This window comes from Orcinus orca, chromosome 5 (genome assembly GCF_937001465.1).
Source record: "Orcinus orca chromosome 5, mOrcOrc1.1, whole genome shotgun sequence".
In the NCBI taxonomy this organism is placed as follows: Eukaryota; Metazoa; Chordata; class Mammalia; order Artiodactyla; family Delphinidae; genus Orcinus; species Orcinus orca.
This window is the reverse complement of record NC_064563.1, coordinates 54525005-54545378: the sequence shown is the minus strand read 5'-3', so window position 1 is coordinate 54545378 and position 20374 is coordinate 54525005. Positions and strand designations below refer to the sequence as shown.

Below are 20374 nucleotides of genomic sequence, written 5' to 3'. Positions count from 1 at the left end.
TTCTGAGTGCTCATCACCTCTCAAGTTTTTGCATCCTTCTCATTTAGTCTTTATTCTTATTCATCTGTTTCCCCATTCTGGAAAATGCTTTTTTAAAAAGGCACTTAAGGCAGATTGTAAGTTTAATAAATTGCGAAGGGCCTCTCCCCAGTTTTCTGTTCCATGTGGACTCGTGAGGCATTGCTCTAACACCTAGAATGCCAGATGTAAGCCAGGGAAAAGTTTAGCTTTCCTAATGCTTGTTCAGCAAGAAAATAATGATACTACCTGGCTCTTGAAAGAAACAAAGCCAGGAGGCTGCACTGGCCAGTGCCATTGCCCAGAAGTGCTGCTGAGAGAATTCTGCTGGCATACCCTGCCCTTCTGACTTGTTCCTAACACCATCCCTTAAGCTTCGCTCACGTTTTCTCTTTACGCTCTGGAAAGGCATTGGGAGTAGAGTTTTCATCAAGCAAACCTGCATTCTTTTGAAGGGGATTGGACTAGGAGAAGCTGTTAGGGTAGCTGCGTTTGCTCTGTTACTGACTGGATTTCACACTTGTCAAGTCTGAGGGTAGAGAACATTGACGCAGGCTGGTGGCCTTGGTCTGTTCGAGTTAAGCTCTGGCCCTGGCAGAGTAAGGCAGCCATTGGCTCCTGCCTCCGGGGAGGTGTAGAATAATCTTTCTGCCGGGGGCAGGCTCTGGAGGATGGCACGTGCTGCCCGCTTCCTGATGATTTTGCCTCGCGCTCTGTCCTGACCTACCTGTGCATGTCCCGGCTCCTAGTTTACAGCCACCTCGGTATTCAGCTTTCCTTCAGGCTCTTCCTGTGAGTTGGGTCCATATCTCCCTGATACACCACTGAACACAGCCTACCAAGAAATGTCTCTAAAATGACCTTTGCCTTCTTATTTCGCCTACCAGCATTTAGATTGAGAGGTGATAACATGTGGAGGTTAAATGCACAGACTCCAGAGCCAGACCACATGGTTTAATTCCTGTCTTTGCATTGTGACCCTCAGCCATTTACTTAAACTCTCTGTTTCTCAGCTTATCCTCATCTGAATAATAGGTATCATAGGACACACCTTTTAGGTTTGTTATGAGGGTTTAATAATAATAAAACATAGTATAATATAAGAAAATTATATATTGTATTATACAAGTATATACTGTATAATACTATGTATTATTATTATTACTAGGTATCTGCTAATGTTATTTATGAAGATAAATATTTAAGCCACCAAACCAGGGACTTCTCTTTGCTCATACTCTTCTGTTGGTCAAGTGAGTTTAGTTCTGTTCTTTTTTTATATATATTAACATTTTTCCTTTGGATCCTAATTTTTAAAGTATAGTTGATTTACAATATTATATTAATTTCAAGTTCTGTTTTAAATCTTAGTCTGTGTAGAAAAGCTAAGGAGCTTCCTTATCCTACTTAGTGTTTAGTTTACTAAGAAATATGAACTAAATTCATGCAGTTTGAATGTGACTCCAGGTAAATAAAAATGACACTTTTCTAATGACTGAATGCATTCTGTGTGCCGGCTCACGGTTAGGCATTTCTCTTTTCACTCTCATGACGACCCTGAGGGACATATGTTGCCCCGCCTCCCCAGCAGGAGATCTCCCACTTGCCCCTCCCACTCCTCCTCCCACCCTTCTCCACCCTGTGCTCTGTCCCCCCAAGGCTTCCTTGCCTTTGTCTTCTGGCAGGGTTCAGGCAGTGGAGAGCCCAGACTGGGGCCACCCTGGCCTGGCTGTGTCCCTTGACCAAAGGCATCCACCCCCCAAGGCAGCCTCTTTACATGGCTCTCTCCTTCCTACTCCAGCACCTGGTCTTGCCTCTTGTCCCTTTGGAACTGGGGATGCCTTCCTGAGTCCCAGGTAACTGTCCTCACGTTGTGGTTTCCTTACTCTTATCACACCTTCATGGGCAGTCCCTTTATTAAAACTTCTCACACTATTCCATTCCAAAAAATTCCAGTAATTCTGCTGGGATATTATCTGACAGAAGTGATGCTTCGCTAAGGCTGAATAGCTGGGAGGCTGCACTACAGTGTTTCAAGCCTTTAAAATCTTCAGAAAGGATGGGACAGGCTGTTTCCATTGCCCCACACTGCCTTAGAATTGCTAAGAAGTTTAGTGTCCACAATTCTGGGTTTATGTGTGAAGGCTAAAACTTGGCACTTGCAGTGTTTTTTAAGTGTTCAGTTTTCTTAGGTTGGGAATGTAATCCTAGGATATGGGGCAGCTCGTTTAACTTGTACAATTTTTCTTATTTATTTGGCTTGTCTTAAACTGAGCACTTTTCACTTGAATGCAGAGTTTCTGACCACTCTGAGTTCTCCTGCAACCTTCTCTCTGAAACATGATGCAGGATGATGCCTGTAATGTTGGCCAAGGTGAAAGACAGCATATAATATTAGACCCCAGAACTGGGTTTTTTTGACTTCTGGTTATAGTAACTGTCATGGATCCCAGCTAGAGGCAAAGCAAGAGCTGGATTTGAATATTTACCCGATATGTTTGGATTCCAGGCTTAAGAGTACAAGTTACATTGATTCTCGTGCTCATTTTTATATACTACATCTACACAGCACGGTCCATGCTTTAGAAGTTTGCAAAATATACCAAACATCAATAATGATTGGCAGCAGCCCGGGAATCACCCGTGGGGTTGCTGACACCAAAGCCTGGAAAAGCTAGTAAAGTAGGAGACATTTACTTTCTTTCACCCCCAACACTTATCAATACCTGTGGCGCCTCAATCTCCCAGCAGGGGCCAGTGCCCTCTAGGTGGTCCAGTGTCCACTACCCTCCCCTATCCTCCACACACCATGGGAATTTCTCCACAATCTCCTGTGCTTTATAAATATCCCTCCATCTCCTGACACTTTCCACAAAATCAAAACTTGTATCCCCCAGGTCTGTTAGCTCTTCTGATTGAAATAATTCACTAGTCACTAAAATATATTTGCGTTTTAGTAAGAAATATTTTAAAAATTTTAAGTGGAAATTCATTCTAGTTAAGTAGTTGGGGAAATATTTTGTGTGTAGGAAGATCTTTTGCTTTTTTCCCTCTAATCATCCTGTACCTTCCTAGTCACTGGTGTTGCTTCAGGACAGGGAGACGTTATAGACGAGGATGGACCTTGCAAGGCATTTCAGAAGGAGAGGGCATTAGTGTCTTTTGTGAAGAGCTGAAGTGGGCTAAGAATGACAATGGAAGTCATTTCCTCCAGCTTCCCTCTCACCCCCTCCACTGTCTGTTCACTGCTTGTACTTTTGGACAATCCCCCGATGGCTGATTAGGGCTTTCACTCATTGTCTCTTTTACCTGGTTTCTTGTTTCAAGGGTGGATGTGTGTGTCTGTGTATGTGAAACAATAGGACTGATAGGGGTTTACCTTTGGTGTGACTCAGAGTTTGTCTTATGTATATCATAAGATGAATATTTAAGAGCATATTACTTCTGTCATCAGTCGTTTTGGAAAACTTTTTGCTTCAGTACTTACACAGAATAAGTAGGCTGTATTTAAAGATACATGCATATTACTTAGCTATTGTTCATTGAGAGATTTTGGAATTTTTGTTGTTATCTAAACTATCAACCATTTTTATTTATCGCTATAGGTACCAAGCATCAATCTTTACACTATTGAATTAACACATGGGGAATTTAAATGGCAAGTTAAGAGGAAGTTCAAGCACTTCCAAGAATTTCACAGAGAGCTGCTCAAGTACAAAGCCTTTATCCGAATCCCCATTCCCACCAAAAGGTAACTGTCCCAGAATTAATTATAAAGTTGTCCCAGTATACAAGTTGGATTGAAAGAATATTTTATTCATGGTATTGGTTAATTGGTCCATTGTTGGTGGATTTTTTTTTATCAAATAGGCTCTTTTAAAAATAAGCTATCTCCTGAAAGATGCTGTGACAGTCATGGTTTAAAGAATAATCTAATAAATGTTTGCATTGTGTGTGTGTGTGTGTCTGTGTTTTAGACACACATTTAGAAGACAGAATGTCAAAGAAGAGCCTCGAGAGATGCCAAGTTTGCCCCGTTCATCTGAAAACATGATCCGAGAAGAACAGTTGTTTGGTAGAAGGGTGAGTCCTTTCGCTCTTCTGTTGTTCTGAACATACTTGTGCAGTGCTATAGAAACATGGCATCTACTGCGGGGTGGGGTGGGCCTGGATGCAGCTTCTCTCACCTGCTGATCCATCACCCAGGCTGGTTTAGCTTTTCTGGAACTAGTTAGGTAACCCTTCTTCCCCGAGCCACTCTGGCCCTGGGGAGGTTGCATTTTCCCAGAAGAGGAAGAATGTTCTATGTCAGGAGTGGCTTTATGTGGAAGCTTCCTACCCCTCAGAAACCTTTTGGGGTTCATTGTGAGGCAAGATTGAGCTCATCATTGAGGGCTTTGAGAGCTACTCTTTTTTTTTTTTTTGCGGTACGCGGGCCTCTCACTGTTGCGGCCTCTCCCGTTGCCGAGCACAGGCTCCGGACGCGCAGGCTCAGCGGCCATGGCTCACGGGCCCAGCCGCTCCGCAGCATATGGGATCTTCCCGGACCGGGGCACGAACCCGTGTCCCCTGCATCGGCAGGCGGACTCTCAACCACTGTGCCACCAGGGAAGCCCTGAGATCTACTCTTTTAAAATAATCTATTTCCATATATTTGCTTCAGAATTTGTAGTGGCTTCTATGGGCACTATGGACAATATGGAGGTTCCTTAAAAAATCTAAAAATAGAGCTACCATATGACCCTGCAATCCTACTCCTGGGCATATAACAAGAGAAAACCATAATTGGAAAAGATACATGCACCCCAGTGTTCATTGTAGCATTATTTACGGTAGCTAAGACATGGAAGCAACCTAAATGTCCATCGACAGATGAATGGATAAAGATGTGTTATATACATACTATGGAATATTACTCAGCCTTAAAAAAAGAATGAAATAATGCCATTTGAAACAACATGGATGGACTTAGAGATATCATACTAAGCAAAGTAAGCCAGAGAAAGAAAAATATCATATAATATTGTTTATATGTGGAATCTAAAAAATAGATACAGATGAACTTATATACAAAACAGAAATAGACTCGCAGACATAGAAAACAAATTTATGGTTACCAAGGGGAAAAGTGGGGGGAGGGATAAATTAAGAGTTTGTATATTAACATATATACACTACTATATATAAAGTAGATAACCAACAAAAACCTACTGTATAGCACAGGGAACTATACTCAATATTTTATAATAACCTATACGGGAAAAGAATCTGAGAAAAATAGATATGTATGTGTGTATGTATAACTGAATCACTTTGCTGTACACCTGAAACTAACACAGTATTGTGAATCGACTATACTTCAATTAAAATAAATAAGTAAAAATTAAAAAAGAATTTGTAGTGGCTTGTTCTAAATATATGTAAATATCATTCCCAAACTATAGATGGGACAGTTAGAGTCTCAGAAGAGAAGGACAAAGTACAGACACGTGCAGCAGTAGAACAGAAACCTCAGGACGGGGGACACTTCTGCCCACACTGATTCAGCGATATGGTGCTGCATAGGGCAGAAGATTAATTCACTTTTTACCAGAAAATTAACACATAAATGTCAGTTCTGTTTTGTAATCTGAAAGTTTTATGTTCTGAGAGGGATGTATTCAGGGTTCCTTGTCCAATGAAAACATTAATAAATAAATAAATAACTTACAGAAGTTAAGGTGGAACAGTCATGTCATTTGTCACTGTTTACATTTCCCCCTAAGTATGCTGATGTCTCTAATGTAAAATATTTGCATTACAGAAACAACTAGAGGATTACTTGACAAAATTACTAAAAATGCCCATGTATAGAAACTATCATGCAACAGTAAGTACTATTCAGTGATTTAAATTTTGAAATAATTTATAAAACTGTAAAGCTAAATTTTGGATCATTTTATTAACACAAGTGCTTGTATTCACTTCTGCATTATTCCTTGGGTTATACTAAATGAAATGAATCCAAAATTGATTTGTCAGCAAGGATCCAGTATATGAGGATGCTGTTTGTAAAATATCAACTATAACTTAATTAATATGTCTATAACAACAGATTTAAATGAACTTGAAAGGCTACCACAGGCTAGGTTATCTAGAAATCAACCTCCCTCTCTCCTCAGGCTTCCAGAATAATGCCGAAAAGTGTTTCTAATGCTGAAGAAAAAACATTGAGTAGTAGGTGATGAAAACAGTTGAGCAGAGTGGAATACCCAAAGATTATACAGAGCATACTGTGATTGCCATCTGATTGGCCTGTGATGCCCGTAAAAGGCTTGTCTTTTCACGAGTAAGTGAGAAGCATGGGAAAAGCTAAGGAGACATAAAGCTCTAGAGAATTCAGAGAAAAGAGAGGAGAGGTGGTGAGGCTTGGAAGCAGCTGCACAGACTTAAGTTTGGGAGGCACGTGGCTGGCAAGCAGGAGGAAGTGGGCTTTACAGAAGGCATCGGAAAACAATGAGCTCTGCCTTCTTAGAGGCCCTGGAGGCCTGGGGCAGGGGTAGGGGCGTGGTGGTGGTGGTGGTGGTGGTGGTGTTAAAGGGTTAGCCTTCAATTATCCAAAGGTTCAGATAACTGAGAGGGCACTGCATTATTATATTCTGTGCCTGTGTATGTATAAACCGTATTGCTGTGGAGGTTGAGTATGTGTGTATGGTATGTGTGCAGAAATTCAGAGTAGCTGCAGTTATGATTCGGCCTCTAGTTTAGAGAATGGCATGCACACATGAACAGAAAGAGGGAAGCCTACTGTATTTAGGAGAGGAAGCAAGAGCGCCTTGACTCTTGGGAGTTTTTTGGTGCCTCGCGGCCCTATTGCTGCCTGCCTATGTGTTAATGGATGCTGGGCATGCACCTAGCTGGTCCCCTTTACACACAAACGACCTGGGGCCGGGCCACAGCCCACCTTCTGCAGCAACTTGCACTGTGATGTTCCATTGACTTAAAGGACCTTCTGTGGTTTCATAATCCTGGAGAAGCGTTTTCCCAGGGAAACCAGCAATTTGGATCCAACCAGAGAACCTCAAGAGAAGGCTGATGGGAAGGATTTCTTCCTTTCTAGGACTCAGGAATGTGCATCTTTGAAAGAACATAACGAATAAGGATATTACTTCTATTATTACTAAAAATGCTGCTTCCTGTCGTATTCTCTGAAATCAGACATGCTGTTTTCTTTGATAGAGAATTATTTAAATGCGTGCTAGTACCAGCATGCAATAATTTTCCATTTGTTTTACTTTCCTGCCTGCCTGTGACTTGGCTTTAATATTTCTTTTGGCCCTTGAACAGTACTTGCTGAGTTTAGTCTTCTTTTTCTGCGTGCCTTTCTATATTTTGGAGTCTAATGTTGATTTTTAAATGGTTACATTTTTTCAAAATGTTCATTTTAATTTCTTTTCCAATTATAAAAATCTTTTAAAAGTTGAGCCATATTGTATTTAGATATTCCAGAATGTCTTCTAAACATTTCCTTTGGAAGGGAAAACCTGGTTTAAACTGACTGAATATATATGTTCCTTCTTATTTTTTATTTTATTTTATTTTTTGCTGCACTGCGCAGCTTGCAGGATCTTAGTTCCCTGACCAGGGATTGAACCCGGGGCCACGGCAGTGAAAGCACTGAGTCCTAACCACTGTACTGACAGGGAATCCCTCTTTTTTGGTGGCTACTTAGATTATTCTCCTTAACAGCGGAATTCTCCAAAATGCTTCAAGCATGGGATACAATTTGATCTGTCTTAATTTTCTAACGTTATTTTCCTCTCACACTAATTATAATTTGTCCCAGAGACTAGATTTGCAGGCCTCTGTCTCATATTTGAGAAATTAGATTGGCATCTGTGTGTCTCCTTTGATAATTGTGAGACATATTAAAACTTGTCTGCAAAAAACATATTAAAAGTGATTTTTATATAATTACATATAATTAACTTATATTTTTATAAGTGTAAAACGAGCCCCTAGTAATTTCTAGGGTCCCTTATTACCCCTCAGGTTTGTTGCTTGTCCCTTTGGCATGGGAACCCTTTGCTTCCCTGTTTCCCTAACATTTAAATGTGCTTTTCACCAGTTCCATTAGAAAGAAAAAAGATATTGATTAGTACATTATTCAGAGATCAATAAGCCCTATGGACTATTGTCAGGCTAAATTGATCTTTAAATTCTTATTCCTGAGAATCGCCTGCCCAAATCGAGAATGGAATTCTTATTCTTGAAAATGCATGGAGAAGTTTGGACAATACCATATTATATTTCAAATTGTATTATTTAGGATTGCTTCTAAATTGGCTTTGCCACATTTTTTTTCAAATCCATAAATCTGTATTAGAACATTTATTGCCAAATATTTTTTTTCTATGTAATAAGACTAGTTCTTCCTCCAGATTTCTCTTTAGTAAACCATTAGGATAAATTTAAATTTTATCTTAATACACAACTTTAAATTTTCTGCATTGCTAATGTGTACCTTTTTATTTAGATTAAATTCTTTACATTTAGCAATTTTGGTATGATATTCTGAAGTTATCGTTTCTGAATTAGTTCAATGAATATTTCTGTTGTCAACTATTTGATAAGAGCTATGTGCATAAGAAAATATCCAGGTAATAGATAAGTGGTTTCCCTGATGTTTGCTTTTCATTTCCTATTCTTCCATTCAACTAGTCTCTGACTTTGCATAATTTAGTTACACCTCTGTAGTAGTTTCTTCCAGTGTAAACCAGGGCTAGTATTTTTCTCTCTGCTCCTTAGAGATAAAATGAGAACTTATGGCTTAGGATCTTGAGACATTTTGGATTCTGTGGCTTAAAGTCTGTGGTATCACTTCTAGTAACCTATGTATTTCTATATTTTCTGATTAGAAAGCAGTTCCACAAATCAGATTTTGAAAATGTGTGGTACCGAATTACCACGTTTTATATAAGAAATAAAATGTAAAGACCTTGACTTTTTCAAAATCCTTATAAAAAGTCCTATGTGAGGATATGTTTGATTTGGGGTTTTTAAAGATATTTAAATCCTTTTGAATTTCAAAGACTTCTTCAAATAACCCTAAGAAAGAAAACTAAGCATTTCATTGGACTTCACAAGTACTGACAGCTTTGAGAGGTGTGTAATTTCTCTTACAAGGCTAATATTAGAGAGTCCCAATCACGTATACAAAACTTCAAAGGAAAATTGTTATGTTTCATTTTATTAATCCCATTTACAAGCCCAGATCAAGTGCCGTTTCCTCTGTGATGTCACATTAGCTAGGAAGTGGTCACCCTCTCCCTATAACTCTCTAACTTTATAACTACTTTTCCATGTAACTGTTATGGTTCTTCCCATAGAACTTGGTTGATGTGGAGTATTTTCCATGTCTGTTCTCCCCTTTGCCTCCTAATGCCAGGAGTGTATCTTTTTTGTCTTTAATTTTCTGTTAAGGCTGTTACTGCCATGGTCTACTGCCATTGGCAGATCTCTCCATGACCTTCTTGAGCATTTGTCTCTTCATCTTAGAGCACACGTCACTTTCTTGATTGTATTAATTGTGTATATATGCTTCTAAAATATACTCTTTCAGGGCAATACCATTGTTATTGATCTGTGTCGTCTGTAGAGTACCCCAGACGTGTTTATACATGAAGGTACCTAATAATATCTTTCTGAACGCATAAATTTCTCCCCCTCTTTTTTTTGCTTTCTAAAGTTTGGATTTTTGGCCTCTTTTCAGACAGAATTCCTTGATATAAGCCAGCTGTCCTTCATCCATGATTTGGGACCAAAGGGCATGTAAGTTCCAGTGGCGGATCTCTAAGGAGAAGTGTCAACAGTCGATGAGCATTAGCACTTGATCTTTTAACATTTGCCGAGGTGATAGGGCTCACCTGGCTTCACTGATAGCTGCTTTTCTTCCCAACAGTTAGAGCAACTGAGGGACCCATTTATACAGAACAGCGTACCTTGCTACTCTAAACAAGGGTGTCAACTGCTCTACTCTCCTCCTCCAACCCCAGAGTAGGGGTGTTTAACAGAGGTAGCAAATATGATGTGTGGGAGAATGCCTTAAAAATCAAATATACAAGATCCCTTCCTTTAATCCCTTATACTAAAAATAATACTGTATAAAATGTAGGCCAAGTAACAGGATTGAAATTTACTTAATGATTATTTTCCTTCATAATATGAGAGCCTGATATTACAAAGAGCTTAACTTTTGTAGTAAAGAGCATTGATAGCAGCTGTTTTAATTTTTGTTTGTTTAGCCATTATTATTATTCTTTCTTTTCACATCTTTCAAAACCAGGATAGTTTTTCTTCCAAAGTATCGATAATAGCTTTGCTCTGCTTCTTTGGCATGGCTTTGTACCAGAACTGTAGGTGAAGGGATGCAGAAATATATCTCTGGAATCTGTGTGTGAGCACCTCCAGTGGTCTCAACAGCAGCTGAACATTCCCCGTGCAGGCATTTAGCAACGTGTGGGGTCTTTTTCAGGCTGTCACAGTGACTGGAGGGAATGCTCAGCATTTAGAGCCAGAAGCTGGAATGCTTACGGTCCTGCAGTGTGTGTAACAGAATTATGCTGCCCCCAGTGCCAACAGGCCTGCATCTGACCGGAGTACTTTAAAAGATTAGCTGCTGGAGTACTCAGCCTAGTAAACATAGCATTGAGCTATTTGACAGTGAAAGAGGAAAAACTGGGGAGGAAAGACACGGGAGAATGAAACGGTATATTTAGTCCTAAGTTGTGAGGCTGTATCAGCTAAGTGTGAGCTGGAAGCTTGAAGATGATGGGTTAACTTGATGTCTCTTTCAGAGAAGGTATGATAATGAAAAGATCCGGTGGACACAGAATACCAGGCTTGAACTGCTGTGGTCAGGGAAGGGCCTGCTACCGGTGGTCCAAAAGGTAGGACTTGAGAGTTTTGTGTGTTTGTTTTAATAAACTGAGTATTTGGGGAGTTTTTATTTACTAGTTTTCAGTGGTAAATCTTTGAAAGTCATGGCAGAGCAAATTTTAAATTAAGTTCCAGGTTTCAGTTCTATTTAAACATTCTACTCAAACTTGGACTTGTAAGCAGAGTGTGCCAATTGTATACATAAAGACCTAGTGGACCATAGGATTCAAAAATTGCTCTGCCTGGGCTTCCCTGGTGGCGCAGCGGTTGAGAGTCTGCCTGCCGATGCAGGGGACGCAGGTTCGTGTCCCGGTCCGGGAGGATCCCACATGCCGCGGAGCGGCTGGGCCTGTGAGCCATGGCCGCTGAGCCTGCGCGTCCGGAGCCTGTGCTCCGCAACGGGAGAGGCCACAACAGTGAGAGGCCCATGTACCGGAAAAAAAAAAAAAAAAAAATGAAATGGAAGCCTTGATCTGGTCTCTTTTGTCATTTATTGAGTGCCTGACGTTTGCCAGGCTGTATTCTAGCCGCTGTGAGAACAGTGGTGAACAAGACGAGGTCTCTGCCCTCACAGAGCTCTATTGGAGGGGAACGCAGGCAGTGGAGAAGCTGACAAGCAATGTGAACGACATCAACGCAAGTGGTGATCAGAGCTTTGAAGGAAAAAGAAGGCAATGGGATAATGAGGGACTTGAGGACTGCAGATGGCGACTTTAGCTCTGGGAGCCAAGGAACTGATGTTTGAGTTTAACCTCTATGAGAAGGGGCAGCCTGAAAAGATGGGGGGGAAGACTTTGTTATATAAAGGAAATACACCTCCCCGACTTTTAAAGTCTGGATTGTATCAGACTTCAACCAGGACAATCTAAAAAGATATGATCCTCCCAGGAATGAAATGTGTCATCATTTTAAATTGTATAAATCTTTCCATGAAGCTTGAAGCCTTGGTTCCATATGAATAAGTATTTCCTGAGTCACTTTCGTGGGGTATAAAATGTCAGTACCAAATAAAGATGATAAGATATAGCTGACAAAATTTGTTTCGAAAATTTCCCACACTAGAAGGCTATTGGTGTCTAAACGGGAGTTTACTTTTAAGGGCAACACTCGGTCATAACTCTTTCTGTTATTTTTGTATCCATAAAAAACCATTCTGATTGCTTTATATATTCTATATTGACAGATTGCCATAAGGCAAACAAGGCAATCAAACTTTCAGTCAAGTCTCATAATGACCTTGTCTCAGGCACAAGTAGGAAGAAAAAAAAAAAAGGCAAACACAGCAAACATTTCTTCCCACAATTTAAAACATCTACTTAAACAGCACATCCTATTGATGGACTAGATGATGTTTCTTATCTCAAATAATGTCTTAAAAGAAAGAGTTTTTAACACATTTAGCATTTACTTTACTGAACTGTGAGCTATACCAAGAATTACAATTTTTAGACAGTGACAGTGTCTAAATGATTTCATTTACTCTCTGGGGCCCATTTGTACAGCCATTATTTAGGCAAAAGGATTGCTTTGCCTGAAGACTTGCTCTCGGCCCTGGGAAGATACCAGTGGACGTGACACACATTCCCTGCTCTCAAGGCTCTCATTTTCTAGTGGAGGAGAGACAATAAACAAGCAGACATAAATAGTTCCAGATAGTGATAAGTGCTATGAAGAAGCTAAACAGGATGGAGTAGTGGGTGGGATGGGAGCCCAGGAAAACCTCCCTGTGGAGGAATGTTTAAACCAAAGGTTGATAGATAGGAAGGGACTGCCCATGGGAGGATCTGGAAGAAATAATTTCTGGGTGAGGAATAGCAAACGTGGAAGCCCAAAGAACAAGTTTAGCAAGTCTCAGGACCAGTGCGACCACCGTGGTGGGAGTGAAGGGGAGGAGACGAGGCTGAGAAGGTGATGTCTGGCTCATGTGGGTGTCTCTGTATCTTAATGACATGGCAAGTAGTAGCACAGGCGGTCACATCTTGTTAGAACAGACCGTAATCTCACCTTGTTTAGAACAAGAGTACTCATAAAAGCTCACGTATATTGGTGCCAGGCATCGTGTTAAGCAACGTCCATGAATCATCTCAGTGATTCCTCACAAACACTTACGAGCTGGGCATTATTGTTATCCTCATTTTATGGATTTAGACCTCAGGCTCAGTTACCCAAGTTCACAGAAGTGCACAAGTGGCAAAACCGGAACTGGAGCCCAGGGAGGCTGACTTCAAGGCGGACGCTTAGTCCCTGAGCAGCAGGGACTGACCCCCTGAAGGCTGCTTGTTGGATTCCTTTCTTGATGCATATTCTCCTGTTAAAGAAAAACATCTGTTGACAAAAGAGAGAAAGGGGAGAAACCAGAAGAGGTTTAACGAATGGCATAATTAAGAAGAGCTTTAAATAAAGGCCACGCATCCGTTCACCTTATATCTAATGACTGTTGTAGAGAACAACTCATCATTGTCCAAACGGAAACCAGTATCTTTGGCCTTCAACTTTCAAACTCCAGCAGTCACTACTAAACTGTTCTGTATTTCCAGGCTCCACGTCTTGGACTTTCTTTCTCAGTGTGACAAACCTGCCAGCTGTGGTTTTCAAAGCCTGTGGCTCCTTCCCCGTCAGCAATATAGCACACCGGAGCTCTGGGCCTGTGCCCTGCTGTCTGCTCTCTAGCTTGCATTGAAAGTCAAGCTGGGACAAGGGACTGTAGCTAAAGAAGGACCTTTACCAGATATGTGATCCATCTACTCTCTTTTAACCTTGACCATCTCTTTATCAACAGGCAGCTACATGTCTGGACTCATAACTCAGCCCCATCAGAATGCCCTAGTTACCATGTGATATCATGGCCTTGGCATTTATATTGAGCAGAGTTATGAGAATTCTTATAAAACATAAATTTCTGCATTTGCTGAAAATTATTGAGAATGTTATCCATTAATATTGTTCAATTGCCTTATTAGGTTCCAAGTGAGAAACTTCCTTTGGAATTTAGTTTTATGGTGGGCGACCTCCTTATGTCCTTAATTTATTCATTTGATAAGAAAAACCAGGAAGGGACTTCCCTGGTGGCTCAATGGTTAAGAATCCGCCTGCCAGTGCAGGGACATGGGTTCAAGCCCTGGTCCGGGAAGATCCCACATGCCGCGGAGCAACTAAGCCCGTGCACCACAACTACTGAGCCTGCGCTCTAGAGCCCGCGAGCCGCAACTACTGAAGCCCGCGCACCTAGAGCCCATGCTCTGCAACAAGAGAAGCCACCGCAATGAGAAGCCCACGCACCGCAACGAAGAATGACCCCTGCTCGCCGTGACTAGAGAAAGCCCGCGCGCAGCAACAAAGACCCAACGCAGCCAAAAATAAATAAATAAATTTACAAAAAAAGAAAAAAAAAGACAGAAAAACCAGGAAGCTCAAACCCACATTGGCATGCCATCACCATAATTATATTAGTGTTGTGGTTAGGTATTTGCTTTCTGTGACATTGATATTTTTCCTTTTTATTAACCATAGCACATGTATGTCCTTTATTATGTTATCCTAAATCCATCCCACGCCCTTTTATTGGAAAGGAGACAGCCTATATATTAAAAAACAAATGAATTAAATGAAACCATGTGGAAATCAATGTAGATTTGTCTACATTAAATCCCAGATTAGAGAGCCACTAAAATGTAATGTGGTTAGCAATTTCAGTAATGATTTGTTATACATTTCTTTTAAATGCTGAGTTCACCTGTTACGTTTACAGTATTAGTCAATTTATGTTCAGGTGTTCTGGCCTTACCTATTTCATAATGTGCTTTACGTTGCCTAGTGTGTGATATAATACTCCCATTGTTACTTTATTTAGTTATCGACCGATTCATTTGATCACTGTACTATCTCAGGTGAATATGATGTTAAATGCAGCTTGACAAAGTTGCCATTTGTTTTCGCTTCAAATCAATCCCACCCTTTCTCTCTCGCTCTTGCCACTGTCAGTGTCATGCCTATCATCTGCATCCTGACTATGCAGGGTGAGGTCCTAACCTCAGCATCCCCTTCGAGTCTTGTTAGAATGCAGAATCTCAGGCCCTGCCCCAGGCCTACCGAATCAGAATCTGCATTTTAACAGGATCCCCTGGTGATGCATATTCACAGTGAAGTGGTGAGAAGCACTGTTCTCTATTACTACAGCAGCTTGCTAACCTGCTACAGGACATCCTTCTTTATCCTTCAGACCTTTCTTTCTAAAATATAGTTCCCATGATTTATTGTCCCATTGCCTTGCCAGGGCAGGAGGATTCCTTTATTTAAAAGGCATCTGGGTGTTGTTTTAGAAACACAGATTGTCCGGCCTTTTTAATGGATCTGTGGTAGGGCCTAGGAATCTACTGTTTTTTTAACAAGCATCTCAAGAGATTCTGATGATCAGGCAAGTTTAGAAAAAACTGGTTCCATGATGTAAAGTCATCCTCCTTCACATGGCCTTCAGACCCTCCTCAATGTGGCCTTTGCCTGTTCCCCACGCCCACCCCACCTAACTTCACTGTCCATTTTCTCATACTACACCTCCTGAAACCCCGGCCTCTCCAGACTTTCTTCCAATGCAGGCAGCATTCCCACACGTTAGAGCCTTTGCTAACTTCCCTCCATACGGGATGTACACCTTGACCCCTTTGGGCTCTACGTGATGGGCTTCTTCCTGGCCTCCCTCAGACACCAGCTCTTTGGGAGAACGCCACTAGCTCATTCTCTTAGTGAGAACTAAGGACTCCCCCCTCCTTACACACATCACTTTTTGCTTTTTTCCTCTAGTACCTATCCATTCAGCCTGGAATTGCCATCGTGCCCCACTAGCCTAATAAGCTCCTTTGAGAACATGTCTGATTTATCTTTGTGTTGTTTCTACCTCTGCCCGAACTCCCAGTTTATCACTGTACTTTTGCATCATGATGCTCTTATATAGATATTGGATTGAATGCCCATATACTTTTGAGAGACCATGTTCCACTGAGCATCATTTATTAATGGTCCTTAAAGCCACCAATAATTTGAAATGAACAACAAGATGTAGATTTTTGGATGCTTACTGGATTTTCTTGAAAGGGGGGTTTTACTTACTCAGACTCATTGGCCTCTTTTTTTTTTTTTTTTTGGCGGTACGCGGGCCTCTCACTGCTGTGGCCTCTCCCGTTGCTCCGGACGCGCAGGCTCAGCGGCCATGGCTCACGGGCCCAGCCGCTCCGCGGCATGTGACATCTTCCCGGACCGGGGCACGAACTCGTGTCCCCTGCATCGGCAGGCGGACTCTCAACCACTGCGCCACCAGGGAAGCCCCTCATTGGCCTCTTTTATGGTGGTTTATTTTAGCAAACACCAACCCATTACACTTTTCGAACAACTATGGCGCCTGCTTTGCATCCTATTAGCGCTGCCTGCCCATATCAGGGGCATTCTTCCAGGATTTGCCATGAGTGTTTAAAGAGCTAATGAATTGTTTTGAATTGCTTGGTGCCAGTACTTCTCAAAAATCACACTAGGAAGATTTTTTATTGTTTCTTGTTTTATAGTGTTTTCATATTTTTTAAAAAATAGATCCCTTGTGTAAAAAATAAAATTATGTTTACTGTCTGCTAGAGTGTTTACTTCAGATGTGTCATAATAATTTGTTCTTTTTGTTTCAGTATTTCAGTACAACTTTAAAAATACTTATTTCCTTCTTACAGGTGGTTGATAGTAAAAGATTCCTTTTTACTATATATGAAACCAGACAGTGGTGCTATTGCCTTCGTACTGCTGGTAGATAAAGAATTCAGAGTTAAGGTGGGAAAGAAGGAGACGGAGACAAAATATGGACTCCGAATTGATAATCTTTCAAGGTACGAATTGGAAATATTTTTAAAAGATTTCTCTAAAAGCAGAGTTTTTCTCCCAACCTTAAGTGAAGAAGATGGTAAAATAATTTAGATGTTAGAAAATTGTTATTTAGAACTCATTCTCAATCAAAAGTGATGAAACTACTTTTCTTTTTGTATATTTTTAAGATGCGAATTACATATGTACACGAGTCAGAATAAATGATCCCATGTGTTGCTATGTGCCTGTTTTAATAAAATATATGCCTATTTTAACAAAATTGACTACCCGATAGTACCAATTTACCAAACAGATGAGGAGTAATAATTCATATTTTTAAAAAGTAAAATTTTACTTTATAAATTGATATCCTTTTATTAACAAAACATGTAAAAAGTGATTTGATTAGAAAAATTCTGTTTACATACAGATTTTAAGAAAGATACCTTGAAGGATACTCAACTGTACATTTACTATAGATTTTATTAGCAAGTGTGTGTGTGTGTGTTGATAAATGTTTGTTTCTGGAAGACTGTAGTTATACAATATACGTGTCTTTATATATACATCTGTCTCTATAAAGTCCAGCCTCATGTATATAAATACTTATACATTTCTCTCTTTATACACACTGACATTAAATATATATATATATATTATATAAATATGCTACTCAGTAATACGTTTGTGTGTGTGAAAATAAGTGCTGAACTTCTTGATCTCTGACAATAGAAGGTTCAGGATTGGTTATTGGAAATGTAGTGGTGCTGCCAATAAACCTCCCTCCTGGGAATCCCTGGTGGTCCAGGGGTGAGGACTCTGTGCTCTCAGCTCTCACTGCCCAGGGCCCAGGTTCAATACCTGGTCAGGGAACTAAAATCCCACAAGCTGCGTGGCACGGCCAACAAACAAACAATCAATCAAACAAAAAGAACCCCACCTCTCTCCTGGTACTGTACTTCCCTGTTTTCTGGGGGACCGTAGAAATCAGGCCACAATTCTCATTGGTCGCTATAACAGTTACTTACTGGCCATCTTACCTCCATCTCCTATCCTCACTCACTTGCACACCCTTGCCAAATGAATCCATACAGATCCAGGTTTCATCTGCTTCCTCCCTGGTGTAAGTGGTCCTCCTCATTGTATCAAACAAGCCTAAGTTCCTCCATTTACAATCTGAGGCCTTCTATCTCTCTGCCTTTATTAGCAACCCCTCCCTAATACAGCCTTTCAGTTCTATGAAGACGGTTCTCTTCACCATCCCTTCTCACACATTTTTAAATTCCTCTTCACCTTTCTTCTTCCTATCTCCATGTTTGAAATGGTTTTTTTTTTTTTCTTAACTCTGACTCACATCCTGTGATAAGACCGCTGTTTGTCATTATCTCTTCTACAATATCTGTTTCTCATAACTGGTTTTCAGAGGCATTTCAACTCAGTTGGAGTAGTACTAGCATGTTGGCTCAAGCCCAGGCACTTTCCACGGCCTCCTGACCTGCCCGCAGAGTCCTGTGTCGGCCCTGCGGCGGCCGATGGAGAATGCCTCACTGCTCCCAGCACCACCACGTCTCACCTCGCCCCTCGCCACCCCCCAGACAAAAGCCAAGCATCAATGTTAGGATGTTTGGACATCCCTCATCTTTATAAATAATTATTTTGGGGTCTGTGAATATAGCCCCTCCCCTGCTTCTCATCAGGATCATTGCATTTCCCCCCAAAGGCAAACTCTCCCTCCTCACTCACAGGGCTTTTATACTGAGGTGGGTTTCTCCCTAAATGGCAGAGAGACCGCTGGCTCCAACACCTTGTTTTCTCTGAACTTCAAATTTGGATAACTTATTTCCACCTCTTGGTGGTAATCACCATTTCTGACATTTGTCATGTAATAACTCTTTATGATCTCCTACTCTGAATTTTTTTTCATCACTTATAAATCTGTAACCATTTAGGATAGTTTAGTCATTGGCAGTAGAAAAATCCAGTGCATTCTGGGTTACATCAGAAGTAACTAATAAGCCACATTAACCATGGCTGATTCCAAGCTTCCAACTGTGTCCCTGAGATGCGTTTTCCTGGCCTTTCTCAGCTCTGTCTCCTGGGATCTGCACCATCCTCAGGCTGGTCCCCTGGTGATAGCAAGATGGCTGCCTCTTACACTCAAACCAAGTTCAGTGGAAGGGAAAGAATCTCTTCTTGGCATTTCTGAGCAAGTCCTTGCATTTATTCTCACTTGTTGGGTGGAATTGGCTAATGTCCTCATCCCTGAACCAATCTTTGAGATCAGGGGCTGGAAGATGCCATTTTGTTGGCTTTGGTGGATGCAGAGTAGGGAAGGGAGGCTGAGGGAATGGACACCAGGCAGTCCCAAGGGAAATGTCCTCTACAGGAGCCAACAACTCTCTAACACTTCGATGTAGGACCTCACCTTATGTCTCTTCCGTTGTCTACCTCACAGTCTAGCACAGCGAGCTCAAGGCCTTGTAATAAGTGCCTTTACACAAGTTTGCATAAGTGAATGAGGCAATAAGTAACCTGAAGGTTTGTTTTCACTACGTTGAATATAGTTTTAAATCCTGCCAAAAACGTTTAAAAATCTACTTTTCTGATATAGGTAAGGTGCTCTTTGCCTAAAATTTTCCACTTATGTTTGCTGCAGTTACAAAACAAAATGGGACATGTTTAATTCTTAAATTGTTTAAAGAGACAGAACACAGAATGACCATTCTTTTCCACATTTTGCTTTTCTTTGAAGGACACTGATTTTAAAATGCAACAGCTATAGACATGCTCGGTGGTGGGGAGGGGCTATAGAAGAATTCATCCATAAACATGGCCCCAACTTTCTCAAAGATCATCGATTTGGGTCTTATGCTGCTATCCAAGAGAACACTTTAGCTAAATGGTAAGATCTTTTTGCTCTAAGACTATCACAGTAGTCATAGCATTTAATATTGTAGTGGTCTAAATTCACCTGGAATCAATTTTTGAAGCTGTGAAAAGATATTATGCACTATACTTAACAAGGGACTTTCTTTATAGGACTACCTGAGCAGCACTTAGTTTTCCACTTTTTGCTTTTATGATTTTTTACAGAGAGCTTTAGATAGCTAGCTTTAGATTTTGAAGTTTGATTTAAAAAGTTAATTTCATACATTTTCTTAATGATGCAAATGGAAAGTTTATTTAAGTCATTAGCCGTAATTTAAGAAAGAGAATTTACTTGCCAGGTAATTCTTTTAAATGAAATCCTGCTTAGCATGCTTTTCTACCCATGGATTAGAAGCTGGTCTGCTTTCAGTCTCAGAAGAACAACCGTGTGTGAGTTCAACAGGATGGGAGAATTCATCTGACCCCATACGATGATAAGACCAATCAGTTCGTTAATTCTCTCAGCAGAAAAGAATCAGGTTGCCTACTTCTGTCTACTTACTGTACTTCCTACATAGCAGACAGAAGGTGTTTTCAATCCTTGTTTCCAGTTATACAAAGTAAACTGGTGGTTTTGTAGAAACTCTAGGCAGTGGCTTCCATCTTTTCTTTTGCCATACGATAGATTCCTTTTTGTTTGTTTGTTTTGTTCAAAAAATGAAACAGAAAACTT

General features: G+C 40.7%; 1 protein-coding gene and 1 long non-coding RNA gene across 10 annotated transcripts in view; both read left to right on the top strand.

The window, feature by feature from the left end:
- The window catches only part of LOC125964393 (uncharacterized), a 602357-nt gene that overhangs the window by 484277 nt on the left and 97706 nt on the right, over positions 1-20374 (top strand). The gene's annotated exons all lie outside the window — the stretch shown is intronic.
- Positions 1-20374, top strand: part of PLD1 (phospholipase D1) — a 201834-nt gene that overhangs the window by 83754 nt on the left and 97706 nt on the right. For all 9 annotated transcript variants that reach the window (XM_033429529.2, XM_033429527.2, XM_033429525.2 and 6 more), the window contains exons 4-10: positions 3624-3769; positions 3996-4101; positions 5822-5887; positions 9770-9828; positions 10854-10946; positions 16644-16796; positions 19526-19675. In XM_033429529.2, the coding sequence (XP_033285420.1) occupies positions 3624-3769; positions 3996-4101; positions 5822-5887; positions 9770-9828; positions 10854-10946; positions 16644-16796; positions 19526-19675 (773 nt within the window). The remainder of the gene's footprint in view (positions 1-3623; positions 3770-3995; positions 4102-5821; positions 5888-9769; positions 9829-10853; positions 10947-16643; positions 16797-19525; positions 19676-20374) is intronic.